The sequence below is a fragment of the Theobroma cacao genome, chromosome 9, assembly GCF_000208745.1.
Source record: "Theobroma cacao cultivar B97-61/B2 chromosome 9, Criollo_cocoa_genome_V2, whole genome shotgun sequence".
Taxonomy (NCBI): Eukaryota; Viridiplantae; Streptophyta; class Magnoliopsida; order Malvales; family Malvaceae; genus Theobroma; species Theobroma cacao.
In genome coordinates, this window is record NC_030858.1 from 35979523 (window position 1) to 35996974 (window position 17452).

Below are 17452 nucleotides of genomic sequence, written 5' to 3' on the forward strand. Positions count from 1 at the left end.
TTTTTTTTTTTTTCCAATTGAAAGTTAACCTGATGTAGCCTAATGTAGCCTTAGAAAAGTGAAAAAAAGAACTAAATAAATGCTGAAGCAAAAAGACCAAACAAAGGCTGACTAACTTGTCAAAAATTTTCTTTTTTTTTTATTTGTTGGTAGCAAAAAGCTGCAAGTTGTAATAATCATTTTTTTTATTTATATAAAGAACACGTTTTTAACTTTGGAACAATTTATTGGCAACCAAAAGTCGCCAGCTGCATATATATATATATATAGAGGGGGTTTACTTTGGAGGAGTTTGTAGCGGCAAAGCTGCAAGTTGCAGTAGTTTATATATATATATATATATATATATAGAAAGGGAGTGTACTTTGGAGCAGTTTGTAGCGGCAAAAGTTGCCGACCAAATTTTTTTTTTATAAAGAAGATGGCTTTACTTTGGAGCCACGAGCTCTTTTGAATAGAGCAATGGAGCTCGCGGTGTGCCGCAAGCTCTTTTAATTAGAGCTCGCGGTATGTGCCACGAGTTGCTTCCATTAGAGCTCGCGGTACATGCCGCGAGCTACTCTAATTTGAACGATTTTTTTTAAATTTTATAATAATAATTTTTTTTTAGTTGACTCTCTTTTTTTTTGTGTTATAATTTATTATTTTATTGTAATGTATAGTTTTTGATAGAAAAAATATTAGAATAAAAGAAATGAGTAAAGGTTGAAGTGAAAGAAGCAAATAAAAGTTAGTGCATATCAGCTTTTGATAAAAAGGCAAAAACTAAAATAATTAATAAATAAATGAACAAAAGGTAGCACATGTCAAACCATCGTTTCTCCTCTTATTTATTAGCAACACAAGCTGCGTTTCTTGTGTTTTTTTTTTTTAATGTATAGGACTTGGCTTTTGTAGGACTGTTTTTGGTTTTAGTGTTACTGTAGAACTTGCGGCATAAACTCAAGTATAGAAGAGAACTTTGGAAACAGTACTTTTGTTTTAACCTCAAGACACGCCATAGCTTTTATTTATTTTTTACTTGGTTTTGGTGCTAAAGCTTGTGGCTTGTGCGGCACCTTTGTTTTGAAGCTTTCTTTTGTCCTCGCGATTTACCGCAAGTTATTTCTATTGAAGCTCGCGGCATATACCGCGAGCTATTTCTTTTAAAGCTCGCGGTTTATGCCGTAAGTTATTATTATTGTTTTATTTTTTTTATAATTTTTAATTATTATTTTATTTTTATTTAAAGTTATAATTTTTTTTAAGTTTTACTTATTTATTATATATATTTATATTGCATATATAAAAATAATAATATCAAAATCTATAATTTTGATAAGTTTTATTTGTGATTTTTTTATACATAATAAATAAGTAAAAGTAAAAAATTATTGAGTATGTATACTTATCTCTTTTTCCATAATCATGTTTGTAGGTAACTTTTTTCATCATCCTCTATGCCTAGGACGCGTGTCCTTTCGAAGATCAATTATGGTGAGCTTGAAAGGGCTGCAACAAGGAAGAAAACCACTGCACATAAAAGTAAGAATAGTGATTCCAAATTAATTGTTCCCAAAAAAATTATAATAGAAAAGAGTGGTGAAGTTCCTCCTGTTTTTGAAAATTTGAAAGATGAAATTATTAAAGAAAGAGGAGAAGATCGTTTTTAGGAAGAGGTTCATGCTAGACAGGTTGACGAACATCTTTATGAGTCTGTTGGATATGATTGGAATCGTGTATGCTCAAAAGCACCTCCTCATAGAAGAAATGGTATTCCAGGACAATCTATTCTGAAATTCAGGTTTGAACGTGGTGAGTTTCCCCTTTTTGCTACTAAGTTAGGCTCCAATTCTCAATTTCTTCATGGTTGGGATGAATGGGTAACTAAGGTATTGAAGAATCCTTCTTATGTTAAACTTCTCTCTTCTGTTGGGATACTTGATGCTATACGTATCACTTCTAAGCTCAATATTCGTAGAGAAAAAATGATGGATGTGTGGCGTGCTATTCTTGCAAGGTGGAGCACGTTTTCTTATACTATGATTATTACATGGGGGGAATTTACCTTCACTCTGGAAGATGTATGTGTTCTCTTGGAACTTCCTTGTATAGGAAAGGATGATTTTCACTCTATTAAGCTTTCTGAAGAAGAGGTATGTACTCGAGACTTGTTCTTCGATCTACTTAGGAGTTTGAGTAAAACTTTGAAGGTTGCAAGATTCTCCAATTGGATAGGGGTTTTTTATAAAAAGTTCAATGCTAAGGGAATTGAGATTGGTTCTCTTGAGTACCCAGACCATAAGTATGAACTAGTAGCTTTAATAATTTTTTGGCTGGCACGACACGAACTCCCAAGGTGTCCAGATGATGGTATCTCTTCAGTAGTTGTTCATTTAGCAATAAAAATTGTTAAGGGAACACGTTTTCCTCTTGCTCCACTGTATTTAGGATCCCTATATAAGAGATTAGACTTGTTCCAACTCAAAACTGTTGAGTTAGCTGGGCGTTACAAAGTTTTGACTTATGTGGATACTTCCTTCATTCAAATGTGCTTATGGGAAAAGTTTGGTACTTGCACTCCCGTGCCTAATGCATATCCTTTTGCATCTTTTACTGTGAATAACCCTTTATCCAGGAACAACTACAGAGCTTGGGCATGGCATGATCGACTCTCGAGAGGTAATGTTCTTGAAGTAATGCATGTGACAACAGAATTCAATCCCAAACCTTATGTGCGGCCCATAAATGGATTTGGTGATCCTAGAATTTATTATGATCGCCACCTTCTACAGTCTGGAAGAATGAGTTCACAATGTATTAACTTTTGTGTATGGGTTCACAGTTCCCAATTGCCATCTATGATTGAGAGTTCCAGTTTAGGTGGAGATAGAAATATTCTTTCTGTTGAGGTATATTCTCTTTTTAGAGTAGCACGTCAATTTGGGTTTGATCAACCAGCTTTGCCTGACTCTTCTTCAACTATCAGTTTTTCTTCATGCGTTTCTTCATTCCTCATGGCAGGACTTCAACTTCGTTTAGATAAACTTAAGAGTTATACTGTCACAGCTTTTGATAGAGTTGGTACTCACACTTCTGGATGGTTTGCTTATTGGATGAATTGTGTTGAAGAATGAAGATATTTTATTATGCCTTTGACTAATTCCAGAGCTTGTCTCTACACTCCTCCTATAAGTAACTTTGATGTATCCTTACGTTTGATTTCTCTCAAAAAGAAAAGAAATGTAAATGAAGAAGAAAATGATGCTCCTCGCACTCTTACTCATCAAACAAAACATGTGCATCGAAAAGTAAGTTCATCATTTACTTCTTCTTCTACTTCTTTTTTTTTTTAAATTCATTTCCTCATCATACTTTTTTTTTTGTAGAGAGAAACAACTACGAGAGTAGAACTTAACTCGATTGAAGAGGAAGAGACTTTTGAAGCTGAGACTGAGGAAGAATCATGTGACTCTGAACGTAGTGATGAATCTGATGATGAATTAGTTGATGTTGATAAAGCTGAAGTTGAGGGTGAGCCAACCCCTTTTGATGATTTCATTGATTTTGATGTTTTATTTCCAAATCATGTTTAGAGCTCTACCATGAACTAGGTATAAACATATTACTATGTTATTCTGATTGATGTTGTTCCCTTCCATTTTTTTTTAATTAAGATTGTTCTTACTCCGCAGGCTATTCGAGATGAGGTTGTTCCGACACTGAGATTATTCCTGTTGTTGAAGTTGTTGCTGAAGCTACTCCAAATGTTGAGGTTATTCATGATGTTGGAGTTGATACTGACGATGTTAGAGCTATTCCAATGACTCTTCATGTTTCTTCCTCCCTAGTCCCAGAACATAAAGATGCAAGTAGTGCTTTTGGCATTCAAGTAACACATACTGAAGAAAGTGGTAAGAATGTTGACTTCCATGGTTTTCAAGTTTCATTGGAGTATGTGGCATACTTGGAGCATGTTTTCAATATAAAGGAAAAGTTTTGGAGTACCTCATTTGTAAAGAACGTAGACGTCATTTGCTTAATGATGGAAATGTTGGGTAGAGCTTTAACCATTTCCCATGCTCCACTAATGAGTACTTCACCAGAGGAATTGCAACAGATGTTACAGGATTTCGATGATGCTTGTAACTTTAGATTCAAGCTTGAGTGTCTCAGTGATTGTAGATCTAAAGCCAAGATTTTTCTCAACAAGTCTTCTTTGGAGAATGAGTTAGAAGACACTGCAGCGAAGATAGCTTTACTGAAAAAACGTGAAGTTGAAGTACAAGAATAATTAAATGTATTTGCCAATAATAACTCTTCTCTATGGAGTATGTAATTGACTAGTCTTTTGCTTTTCCTTTACTCTTTTTGAAAGCTCATTTGAGCTAGTACTTCACTATTGATATATCATATTTCTTTTCTTTTGCAATAATAATAATGTTATACGCTTATTGCATATTTATTCACATTTCTTATATTGCATATGGCCAAAAGGGAACTCTCAACTTTATATCAAGGAGATTAACTCTAACTTGATATGAAGGAGATTAATTCAACCCTTAAAATAAGTAAGCGTAAGAGCTGCGGCCAATTTGTGAGTAATAAGCTAGGGCCAAGAAATGAGTGATAAAGCTAGCGGCCAATAGCATAACATCATTACAGCCAAATTATGAGCGATAAAGCTAGCGGCTGGAATGTGAATAATAAATTATGGTCAAAGAATAAGTGATGAAGCTTGTGACCAAAAGAAGAATATCATTACAGCCAAAATATGAGCGGTAAAGCTTGCGGCTGAAGTAAGAATGATGAACTATGGTCAAAGAATAAGCGATAAAACTTGCGACTAATAGTATAATATAATTACAACCAAAATATAAGCGATAAAGCTAGCGACTGAATATGAAATTTTTTTTAATGTCAAATTGCAATTCATAAAACGATGAAGAGTTAAAGTCATAGAAATATCATACATGAGCAGGAAGCGGGTTGTTCTGGACCCTGTTGTTCTCAATCAACAACTCTTTTACTTGCATTTTCTTATGGAATATTCCCTTTTGAAAATGATCTTTTCTTTCTCTACCTCTTCCTTAAATTGCATTCACTATTGGAGTATTCTTTCTATCGAAGCGAGTAACTCCTTTTTGTTTGAGAACCGTATTATTGGTTCTTTGTGCCATTTCCATTAAGGTAGCAAAAGTTGAAAAAGGTAAATTCTGCTAGTGTAGTCTACACTCGTCAAACATTTTTTTTTTGAATGCAAACCGTCACTAACTCCTTTTTATCATAAGACTCTTGTATATCCATCACCCTTTCTCTAAAGTGTTAGATGTATTCCATAAGGTCTTCTTTAGACTTTTGATATTCTGTTCCCAAATCAAGGAGATTAACCTTATCTTGAGTAGAGAAGAAGAACTCTTCCCTAAACATCCACATCAATTATAGTTTCTCCATTTCCTTCATTCCCCTTAGTGTTTGTAATTAGAGGAATGACTTCATGAAGTGCACTCTCATTAAAGTATACAGATTGAGCTTGAAAAATGGTGAAAGTGAAGGATACAAGTTGAGATATGGTCTCCAACATCCGCTTATTGTTGTCTTCTAACATTTGCATTCTCTCTTAAGAAGCCTCAATCATTTTCATTAGCTTTTGGATGTAGGTGGAAATAGATGCATTTTGGTTACCAGAGAAACTGTCCATCTCTTCCAATAACATAAAGTTTTTCTAGTAAGCTTTTACTTAATGCAATCACTCCTCCCTAATGGAGTCACCAAAATGTAAATGGGGTTCTTGTGATAGGGAGAGGAAGCGTTGCAAACAAGTAAAAGAATGTGCCAGAGGGGGTAGAGAGCAAAATTGAAGCAGTTCCTAAAGTATTAAGTACTGTGGTAGGTGAAAGACAATAAGAAGAGACTTAAAGAGTATAAGATAATTATAGAGAGAATTTAGAGAGAGAAGCTCTCAAGTTGAGAATGTGTTAGCTTGGAGGGGGAGAGAAGAGTCATTCCAAATGAATTGTGAGGCTCTATATATAATGCTAAAAGTGATGGTTACATAAGAATATGCTTTAATGCGCTTAATGAATGACATTATTATGAAGAATATTAATGTAAGTAACCGTTACTGTAATTGGATGTAATAAGACTTGTTCTCAAGTAAGGGTAATAGAAAATAGGTGTACAAGAATAGGTACAAGAGAAGAAGCTGTACGAGAATAGGTACAAGAGAATAAGCTGTACATGAATAAGTATACAAGAATAAGGTAAGAGGGTGAAACAGTTGTACTTCAGGAAAGGGTTAAGAGGAAGACCTCTTAACTATCTCCATATCTGAGCCACCAAGCCAAACTCTTTGGAACATCCCAAGATGAAAGTAACCCATAAACCCTGTCATTTGTTTTGAGTTGCTTTCACTGTCATCCAAATGAAGTGGTTATTTTATTCGAAGTAGTTGTTCTACTTGTATTAATTGTTCCATATGGAGTAGTGTTCTATTTATTCTAGTTATTTTACGTTAAGTAGCACTTCACTTGTTCTAGTTGTTCTGCGTGAAGTAGTGCTTCACTTGTTCTACTTATTCTACGTGAAGTAGCACTTCACTTGTTTTACTTATTCTGCGTGAAGTAGCACTTCACTTGTTCTAGTTGTTCTCTGTACAACATTATATTGTAACGTAATTCTTTAAAGTAACAGTATTAACCAAAATCTAGTATCTACAATCACCAAATGCAGATCATCTCATAAACGTTCCTAGTTAAAAAGTCACATCTAATTAACATGTATAAACAATGAAGCAAAGTTCTTTATATTTTGTTTGCGTTTTTCCTCCATAACTTGTCTCAAGATTTTAAAAACTTGCGCAATCCATAGGATGCTTTGTTATATTCATGAATGTGTCGTTCTGTGCATACGTAAAAAGTTTTGTCATTGAAAACAAATATATATTCAAAAGGAAGAAAATGTCAATGGCTTAACATATATGAAGAGTCTCCCAATTTCGAGTATATTATATAACATTGAAAGGTAAAGCAGCAAGAAACGAGGTGTAGCATCAAACTTGTAAAGAGCATATGGTAAAAAAGAAAGAGAGAGAGAAGAGAGAAAAATTAAGAACCTCGATTCCTTTGCTTCCACCAGTAACAAGTGCAGTCATGCCTTGAAGACTCCATCTGTTGTCCTTCCTAGAGCTATCTGCTTGAGCCATTCTTACTTCTCTCTCTGACGGCTTGTAGTTGAGATATGTTAATTCCCACAAAGGCTATTGCTGACAAAAGATTCAATAGGAAATTAAAGGGGGGGGGGGGGGAAAGACAACATTTGAGAAGTCGTTTTCGAACAACTGTCACAATTAATGCATGGCAAAATATTTATTCTCGAGCCAATTCTAGATGAATTCTTTCTCAATCCTAGATGACAACAAGGGTTTATTGTCAACAAAGAAAATTTTATTTTAGGCATATTTTTTTAATTTTAATATTTAATAAAATCATATTTTTATTGAGTAAAATACACCTATCATATGTGATTTTTTATATACAAAAAGAATATAATTTAAAGTAAAGCAAATCCACAATCCATAAAAATATATAAAGAGAGATGCGTAGAAAGATAGAAGGCAAAGAGAGGAGAAGAAAAAAGGGTTTTCAATAAGGACTGATGACGTGAAAGGCGGCGAGAGGAGAGAAGGTAGATGTTCTTTCTTTATGTGATCATCAATTTTTAGAAAAAGACACTTTTGATGTTCAAGAAACTTTACATCTTGCTATCAAAAAGGAGAATTTATAAAACTCTTTTGAATTCACAATTTTTAAAAAATATTCTAAAATTATTTTTTTCAATAATTATTTAAATTAAAAAATAACAAAACATATCATCTCAACATCTTTCGAAGTCCACGTGATATAAATCTCAACTCAAAAAAAATCAAACAAGTATATCATTTTTTTTTTCACATGAAGAGGCTTGTATCTTTACATTACATCGACTAATTAAGAAGGCACAATAGGTCCCGATTTGTATACATATTTTTTTACAATTTTAACAATTATAACACAACAGACATTATGAGGCAAGAGTTATAGAGCAAGTTATATTTAAAATTTGTAGTCTATTCACTGGGATATAATTCATAGCCTTTCAGAAGATGGAAAGAGTGAATCAAATTCCAATCTCTCTTTTTTGTTAACTTAGATATTAAAATTTCTATAAATTAATATCGATAAATTAATAAACTCGAATAAATAATGTTTTTGATCAATTTCGACTTAGGATCAATGTGGTAAATTGATAATTCACTAAATTTATAAAATAATACATTTTAAAAAAACACAAACACATAAGTTTCACTTGAAATATAAATTAATAATCTCCTAATATATCAAAATTATATATATATATATATATATATATTATAATATATAAAACTTAATTAAGAAGCCTTTGTAAAATATGACCCCAATGCTATTTGTTTTTCTTGAAATTGATGTCTCTTTGGATCTCATTTATAACTTTTCTTTATATTAAACAAACCACTCATAGAGTAACTTCTCTAGTTTCAGGAATTTTGCAATTTTGTATTGTTTGGCATCACCTTTTTCAATGTTGGTTGATAAATAGACCTCTTAATCATATTTGATATTGTTACTTGACTTATTTGCAAGTTAAACTTTTTTGACACTCACTATTGTAATTGCTTTTAGGTGCAATTTGGATTTTCTATGTTGTACTCACAAAATACTTTACGCATTTCTTTTGTCATTGTTGATTTCTTTATACTTTTAAGATGAGAAGCCATTGTGTTTAATTTTATCATTTGTGATATTGTATATTCTTTTTATAAATGTTTTTGTATGACTTAATGTTCATGAAGTGTATTAATTAAGTTTACATCAAATGTGAGTTTAGGTTGTTGCAAAAATGGATAGATTCATGACTTTTATTTAATACAACTAATTACACTCATAACTTGTTTTGGAAAGAAATACATAGAACAATGATATATCGTAATTCAGTAATTATGTAATATTCATATAATCACAATATACAATACATGTGTTAAGTTCTATATTTTAAAAAAATAAAAAATACTTTGATAAATTAGTTTTTTATTAATTAATGATAAATTAATAAATTATTAATTTATCGATTAAATGATATCTTAATTAATTAATAAATTTTTTTGATCCTAAAGATATTAATTTGTAGATGTTTTAGTGTATGTTCTAATTCCACAATATTGCATTGGCTAAAAAATTGTGGATTTTCGTGAGCCTACCCTTTCTAAAACATTACTTCTTTTCTATTAACTAATTTTCACTTAATGTCTTATTTCTCTTTGGATTTATTTATGCAATGTACTAATAAGCCATTTAATTATTCAATATTAATTTATATCATGACATTATCAACTACAGATGGCAACAACGCATATAGACACACACACATATTTTGTAGAAGAGTAATTATAGCCAAAATGAAAGAAGCTGTGGCTTTTGTTTCATTATGGTAGACAACAGAAAGAAAATCTAAATTCAAGCAAGTGCAGCAGCTCATAATTTTTTTTATTGACCAGCTGCATACTTGGACTAGCAGATTAAGCGAAAAAAGAAAGAGAAAGACAAGCAACAACTAGGAAGCAGTAGCTACTGTGCCAAAGCCAAATGCATCATTTCGTTTTTGGGGCATTAATAAAAACAACTCTTATAGAGAAGATGTTTTCAAAAATAGTCCTCTTTATAATTTTAACTATTTTTAATCAAGTTGAACAAAACTACCTTTAATGAAGATATAAAATTACAAGCCATGATGTTACATACCATGTACAAAAATATGTTACACGCCATGTACAATAACATGTGACACGCCATGTATAAAAACATGTGACACGTCATAGTTAGGTTGTTACATGCCATGCACAAAAACATGTGACACACCATGGTTAGGTTGTTACACACTATGTACAAAAACATGTTACACGTTATGTACAAAAACATGTGACATGTCATGGTTAGGTTGTTACACGCTATGTACAAAAACATATGACACGCTATGGTTAGGTTGTTACACGTCATGTACAAAAACATGTGACACATCATGGTAGGTTGTTACACGCCATGGTTAAGTTGTTACACGTTATGTACAAAAACATGTTACACGCCATGTACAGATACATGTAACACATCATAGTTAAGTTGCTACATGCTATGGTTATGTTGTTACACGCCATGTACAAAAACATATAACACGCCATGGTTAGGTTGTTACATGTCATATACAAAAATATGTTACATGTCATGTACAAAAACATGTGACACGTTATGTTTAGGTTGTTACACATTATAGTTAGGTTACTACACGTCATGTACAAAAACATGTGACATGCCATGGTTAGGTTGTTACATGTCATGTACAAAAACATGTGACACACCATGGTTAGGTTGTTACACACCATATTGAAGAAAAAATATTATTGTTACACGCCATGTTGAAAAAATATTGTTGTTATACGTCATATTCAAATACATTTTGTGACACTTTAATGCCTAAAATGTTGTTGTTACTTACGAACCAAAATTTCAAATCTTCTCAACTCTCTTCATTTTTTTTTTTGACAATTTGGCATCGATTAAAGTATTTTTAATATGTTTTCATAAATCAAAACACAAATTTTCTTATCTAAAACACCTATTTCGACTAAAAATCGAAAAAAAATTTCTTTGAAAACATAAGTTTATAAATTTCAAAATTTTGAGTTTATCGATGTCTAGGTTCCGAATTGATACAATTAAAAGCTATTTCAAACATCTGTGATTATTTCTACCATTTTAGTTTAATCCAAAATACCTAAAAATCAAAATTTTCAAATAGTCACCCACCCAAGCACATCAAAACCATCGCTTGGTGTCTTGAAAGCGCAGGAAAGAAAAATCTAAAAACGTGAGAGAAAGAAATCGGGAGCATAACAGATGAATGCCGAAGAGAGAAATCGATAAAAATAGAGAGAGTGGGATGGCGATGAGAGAAATCGGAAGCATAAATGGGGAGAAATTGTGATGAATGATTTAATTTATTTGAAATAGATTCAAGGGTATTTTTGTCAAGTTATGGCTAAATATGGTTAAAAACAGTTAAATTTATTTTGATGGTTATTTTTGAAATGTAAGTTATTGTTCATAATTTCCTCTTCTTATTTTTTCTTGTTTGTTTCTTGGGGAAAGCCTTATGTGCTCTTTCAAGATAGGGAATTAACCTAGCTGTTCTTCCCGAGCAAGGTCTCAGGGTAGAAGAAGGCATTTACTGACATGCCCCCATCGATGCAAAAAGTCTACCCTGTTATATAAAAGGATGTTGGTAGACACAAGAATCCCACCAAGGATGACACTTCCTCTGGCTGTCCAATGCGTCCCATTGGATAGATTCATGACTTTTATTTAATAAAACTAATTACACTCATAACTTGTTTTGGAAAGAAATACATAGAATAATGATGTATCGTAATTTAGTAATTATGTAATATTCATATAATCACAAAATATAATACATGTATTAAGTTTTATATTTTAAAAAAATTAAAAAATACTTTAATAAATTATTTTTTATTAATTAATCATAAATTAATAAATTATTAATTTATCGATTGAATGACATTTTAATTAATTAATAAATTTTTATGATCCTAAAGATATTAATTTATAGACGTTTTAGTGTATGTTCTAATTCCACAATATGCCATTGGCTAAAAAATTATGGATTTTTGTGAGCCTACCCTTTCTAAAACATTACTTCTCTTCTATTAACTAATTTTCACTTAATGTCTTCTCTCTTTGGATTTATTTATGCAATGTACTAATAGGCCTTTTAATTATTGAATATTAATTTATATCATGACATTATCAATTACAGATGGCAACAATACATACACACATATATATATATATTGTAGAAGAGTAATTATAGCCAAAATAAAAGAAGCAACAGCTTTTGTTTCATTATGGTAGACAACAGAAAGAAAATCCAAATTCAAACAAGTGCAACAGTTCAGAATTTTTTTTTATTGACCAGCTGCATACTCGAACTGGCAGATTAAGAGGAAAAAGAAAGACAAAGAGAAGCAACAACTAGGAAGCAGTAGCTGCGGTGCCAAAGCCAAATGCATCATTTCTTATTTTTCTTGTTTTGTTTCTTGGGCAAAGCCTTATGCACCATTTCAAGATAGGGAATTAGCTTGGCTGCTCATCCCGAGCAGGGTCTCATGGTAGAAGAAGGCATTCACTGACATGCCCCCATCGATGCAAAAAGTCTGCCCTGTTATATAAGAGGATGCTGGTAGACACAGGAATCCCACCAAGGATGACACTTCCTCTGGCTCTCCAATGCGTCCCATTGGAGTTCGAGAGATGATATTCTCTGAAAACTTTTGAATGTACTGCAAGCAAGGAGGACAACAAGTATAGATACTGCTAATTAACAACACTTAAAACGTAATACAGTTTGAGGAACAAAAACTTGCATGCTGTAGTGTAGCCTTTCCAGCATTTATGAGTTCTTGCCATATACTTTTTAATAATATGAAAATCCTAGCAACCAATATACTTATTTGTTGTGATTTACTTCATAATTCTCCTTGGATATCCTTTTTGATTACTCTGAATGATATGATCATGCTGATAAACTTAAAGACTACAAGCATGGGAGGAAAAATATATATATTTTACATCTTCAGTAAGGGGAGTTCGGATGAACCAAGGTGCAACAGAGTTGACCCTTATGTTGTCCTTTGCCCACTCACATGCCAAGTATTTTGCAAGGTGGTTCATGGCTCCTGCAAATAATGGAATGGCAACCTAAATTCTCAATCTTGAACGATTACTCAACTATATGCTTGCAATAAAGGTTTCATTTGCCAGGAAAATTATATATATATACACGCACATACCTTTTGTTGCTCCATATAAAGATCCAAAACTTACTGATACCACACCAGCAATCGAAGAGAGAAAAACAATGCTTCCTGCCCCTGAAGCTTTCAAAAGAGGATAGGCAAGTTGACAAGTTGTAAGCAGACTCAAAATTGGTCCCCATCATAAATGAGAAATCTTCAGTGGTGATGTCTGGAGTCGGCTTTAAAATAGCTGTCCCCACATTGTTAATCTATAGCCACACCAATTTGGCATTTATATTGATATTTGAGGATACTAGTTTGGCATTGTTGCAATCACAAATGTCGTCTCATTAGCAAAACTCAGGAGTCGAGACACTATGCAGAATGAGAGTTTGATGAACTTCCAAAAAATAAAGTGAAAAAAAAAAAGGGGGGGGGGGGAAGGAAGGAGAGTAAAGAGAATGCTTAAGAGCAGCAAAGTGAAGAAAAAATAGAACAACTTCTTCATTCATATCAGTTTGCTACTTAAAGCTTAAGTACAGGGAATAAAAAGAGAACCATAAGACATGAAATTAGAAACTGAAAACTACCCACTAAGTAAACTCAATAGATAACTGATCCATAATTCTAAGTGGTAGACTAACATGTGCCAAGTAGGATAACCAACAGTAACTGACTGCAACATAAAAAATAAGACTAAACTTAAATGAGTCTTATGCACCAGCATGTAGTATCTGCTGGTTGCTCAGATAAACACTAGCAATGGTTAAAGAGATGCATTCCAACTTCAACAGAGTTACCAGAAAAAGAAAAGAATCAGAATGGATGTTTACTTACCAGGATGTTGAGTTTTCCTCCAAATTCAGAGGAGACTGTTTATTAGCTTCTCTCTTTGGGCCTGCGATGATACATCACAGACTGAACCAGTAACCTGGAAACCCTTCGCTGCCCAGTCAAGTAAGCATTTGTTGAGGTCCGTTTCAGTCCGGGAGCATGTGTGTATTCTTGCTCTCAGTCCAGCTAATTCCTCTATGATAGCATGCCTGGTTGCAGTATTAATTTGTGATGAGTAAAATATTAGCTCCGTCTTGGCATAATCCAAGGAAAAGTAAATTAATGTCTTCACATCAGCATGTTAATTGTAATATAAGCCTTTAACAATTTCCCCTAGAATCCAATAAATGAAATCAAAATCGTCTTGGTGAACCGACCATCACAGTCACTTTTAGCAACACAAAAATCTAATTCCTGTTTTTCCTTGATTTACAAAATCTTTTATCGAATATAATGATCTAATCACCAAAACAGATCACTTCATCACTTCATACCAAGCGCCCCTAGTTAAAAAGTCGCATCTAATTAAAATGTATAAACAACAAAGCACAAGTTTTTATTTATTGTTTTTGTTTTTGTTCCAGAACCTGTCTCAGGATTTTATTAACTTACTCAATCCACATAATGCTTTATCGCATTCAGAACTGTATAGTTCTGGGTATACATAAAAGGTTTTGTCATTGTCAATAAACATATAACTAATTCTTAAGTTGTTGTACCTAAGTGAATAGTCAATGAGGGAAGTAAAGGAGAAGACAATGTCAATGGCCTGATATATATGAACCGTCCCCCAATTTCGAGTATATTATATATTGAAAGGTAAAGCAGCAAGAAACGAGGTGTAGTATCAAATTAACAAAAGCAGAAGGTAAAAAGAAAGAGAGGGAGAAGAGAGAAAGAGAACCCGATTCCTTTGGTTCCACCAGTAACAAGTGCAGTCATGCCTTGAAGACTCCATCTGTTGTCCTTCCTAGAGTTATCTGATTGAGCCATTCTTACTTCCATCTGTTGTCCTTCCTAGAGTTATCTGCTTAAGCCATTCTTACTTCTCTCTCTCTCGGCTTGTAGTTGAGATATATTAAGTATATATAGACAGTTTCTTCCCACGTAGGTCATTGCTGACAAAAGATTCAATAGGAAATTAAATGGGGAAAGGACAGCAGTTGAGTAGTTGTTTCCATAATGTGGTCACAATGAGTGGCAATTTTAAACAAATAATATATTAATGAAAAATTGGATAGATTCTAATAGTACTTGCTATTTTAATTCAAAAAACGTGTTTAGTAAGTTAAAAGAAGATTTACGAGCTTGCCCTGTGAAATGAGTGTGGAATCATTTTTCAAGGTACCATTCAGATTTGGTTGCTCGTTTCAACAAAGCCCAAAATATGCAAATACGGTTTATAGAGGATCAAAGTTACATACATGCTGGGTTTCTTTGTTTAGGCATAAAAACAAAGTTCAGGCATATGAATGGGCTTGAACTAGCCTTCTCAGGCTCTGGCCTTGGCCGACCCATGACACGTCTAGTTGAAAGGAGTCTTATTGTAAGAGTCTTATACATGGCAAATTGCGAAGTGGGGTGGGTGGTGTTCAATTTCTTTTCAAGCTATGTTTGATGGGAAGAAGAGGCCGTTCAGTGTGATCCCTCCATCAACGTAAATAATCTGCCCTGTTATATAAGAAGCTGCAGGCAGGCAGAGAAATGCCACCAATGACGAGACTTCCTTTGGCTCTCCGGCGCGTCCCATCGGAATCTTAGTGATGAAAGCCTCAAGTGCTTTTTCATCATGAAAAACCTACAAAGGAGAACGGAAAACAATCGTAATCAGCTCTTTCAAAATTGGAGAATGTGGAGTAAAGTATGCTTTGACGAAGCTTTCCCAGTTTTCTAGCAAGGACAATGTAGCATTTGGTCTGCTAATGTTAGGTTGGCCTGTTGCCTCTTCTGCTAAATAGCATTTTTCTAAGTTCTTGTCATGGTGCTAAAGTGATCCCACATGTTCATCTTTTCTCCAACAAAATCACTTTTATTTTTATATTGGACGATATTCGTGCTGGCTAAGTCCTATTATGATCATGCTGAATGATGATAAGCCTAGGGAAAGCTATTTACAGGTTCAGCAAGGGGAGTTCTGATCAGTGAAGGTGCAACAGCGTTGACCCTAATATTATCTCCCGCCCACTCACATGCAAGGTGTTTTGCAAGCTGGTTCATGGCCCCTGAAACAGATACATGATATTCAGGGAAATGGCAAAAAATTTAAGGTCAAACCTTCAATTTCGAAATGAATTTGTGCATATATACTTGCAGTAGAGGTAGTATATCAGGCAAGAGAGTTACCTTTGGTTGCTCCATATGTAGGCAAAGTTCTTACTGGTGTTAGGCCAGCAATTGAAGAGAGAAGCACAATGCTTCCTGCCCCTGAAGCTTTCAGAAGAGGATGTGCAAGTAGGCTCAAGTTATGAGCTGATTCAAAATTGGTACCCATGAGAAATGAAACTTCTTCAGCCGTTTCCTCTGAAATCGGCTTTGCAACAATGGTTCCCACATTGTTTATCTGCAGTCGCACCAAACATCAGAACCACGAATTTCACAAAAACTCAAGAAATTATGACACCCAGTAATTTTGGAAGGAAGTAGGAAAGCAGATGATGATAATCACCAGGATGTCAAGTTTCCCGTTGAATACAGAGGAGGCAGTGTTAATTAGCTTTTCCCCTTGGGCCTTAGACGAAACATCACAGGCTGAACCAGTAACTTGGAAGCCCTTTGCTTGCCATTCAAGTAAGCACTTGTTGAGCTCGGTTTCGGTTCGGGAGCATGTATGAATTCTTGCTCCTAGTCCCGCTAGTTCCTCTACGATAGCATGCCTGATTGCAGTACTTGGTGTCAGTCAAACAGCAGGTAAAGGAGCAAAACAGTCCCCAATATCAAGAATAAAGCAGCAACAAAGGGCTGTGGTCTTTGAATATATAAAAAATGTTATATATTTTCATGTAAAAAAGTCCAAGAATCAAAAGAGAGAGAGAGGGGGAAGAGAGAAAAAGAACCCGATTCCTTTGGTTCCACCAGTAACAAGGGCAGTCATGCCATGCAGACTCCATCTGTTATCCTTGCTAGAGCTATCTGCTTCAGCCATTCTTACTTCTCTGTCTGCCTCTTCCTTTGTCTGCTTGCAGTTGAGATATATTATGTGTGGCACATAGTTGCCTTCCCACATTCGCCATTGGTACAAAAGATTCCATAGGAAATTAAATGGGAGAAAAGGACAGCAGTTAAGTAGTTTTGGTTCCACACGGCAGTCACAATGTATGGACAAGGGCTATAGTCAATAAAGAATAAGATACCGTTGTCCATATCCCATTGTGCTTGGTAATACCAATAGCCATTAGACCTTGCTTTTAATTAGCTCTCCTTCATAATTATTTAGGTGCATAAGGCATTACTAATTACTCAACAATTAGGGAGGTAGTTGATTTTCTTTTTCATCCATGTTTAAGGAGTAATAACAGAATAATTAACCAACCATTGGTCAAGTTTTTATTGTTTAGATAAATGTTTGACAAAAATCATATGAAAAATTATCACCTAGGAAAGTGGTTGCTCCAATCACTGAATTTATTATTATACTACCTGTAGGGATGAGCAAACCAAACTAGATTAATTATCCACTCAAATCAAATACAATTTTGATAAAATGGTTTGGTCTAATTGGTTCATTAAATTAATTGGTTCAAAATGTTTGGTCCAATTGAT

General features: G+C 33.8%; 2 protein-coding genes and 1 pseudogene across 3 annotated transcripts; 1 reads left to right on the top strand and 2 right to left on the bottom strand.

Moving 5' to 3' along the window:
- On the top strand, positions 2743–3594 carry LOC108663327. The gene is made up of 2 exons (XM_018127019.1): positions 2743–3290; positions 3369–3594. Exons 1-2 carry the CDS (start codon positions 3129–3131, stop codon positions 3573–3575), a joined length of 369 nt encoding a protein of 122 aa, XP_017982508.1. The 5' UTR covers positions 2743–3128; the 3' UTR covers positions 3576–3594.
- On the bottom strand, positions 11929–14900 carry LOC18590624 (annotated as a pseudogene).
- LOC18590625 (tropinone reductase homolog At2g29290) lies at positions 15070–16906 on the bottom strand. 2 transcript variants are annotated; one of them, XM_007016259.2, is made up of 5 exons: positions 16747–16906; positions 16359–16566; positions 16037–16253; positions 15809–15915; positions 15070–15491 (listed from the first exon to the last, which is right to left on the bottom strand). In XM_007016259.2, the coding sequence occupies exons 1-5, from the start codon at positions 16833–16835 to the stop codon at positions 15297–15299; spliced, it is 816 nt and encodes a 271-aa protein (XP_007016321.2). In that variant the 5' UTR covers positions 16836–16906; the 3' UTR covers positions 15070–15296. The 2 variants fall into 2 exon arrangements, with proteins under 2 accessions (XP_007016321.2, XP_017982509.1); XM_018127020.1 differs by lacking the exon at positions 15809–15915 and having other exon boundaries at positions 15299–15491.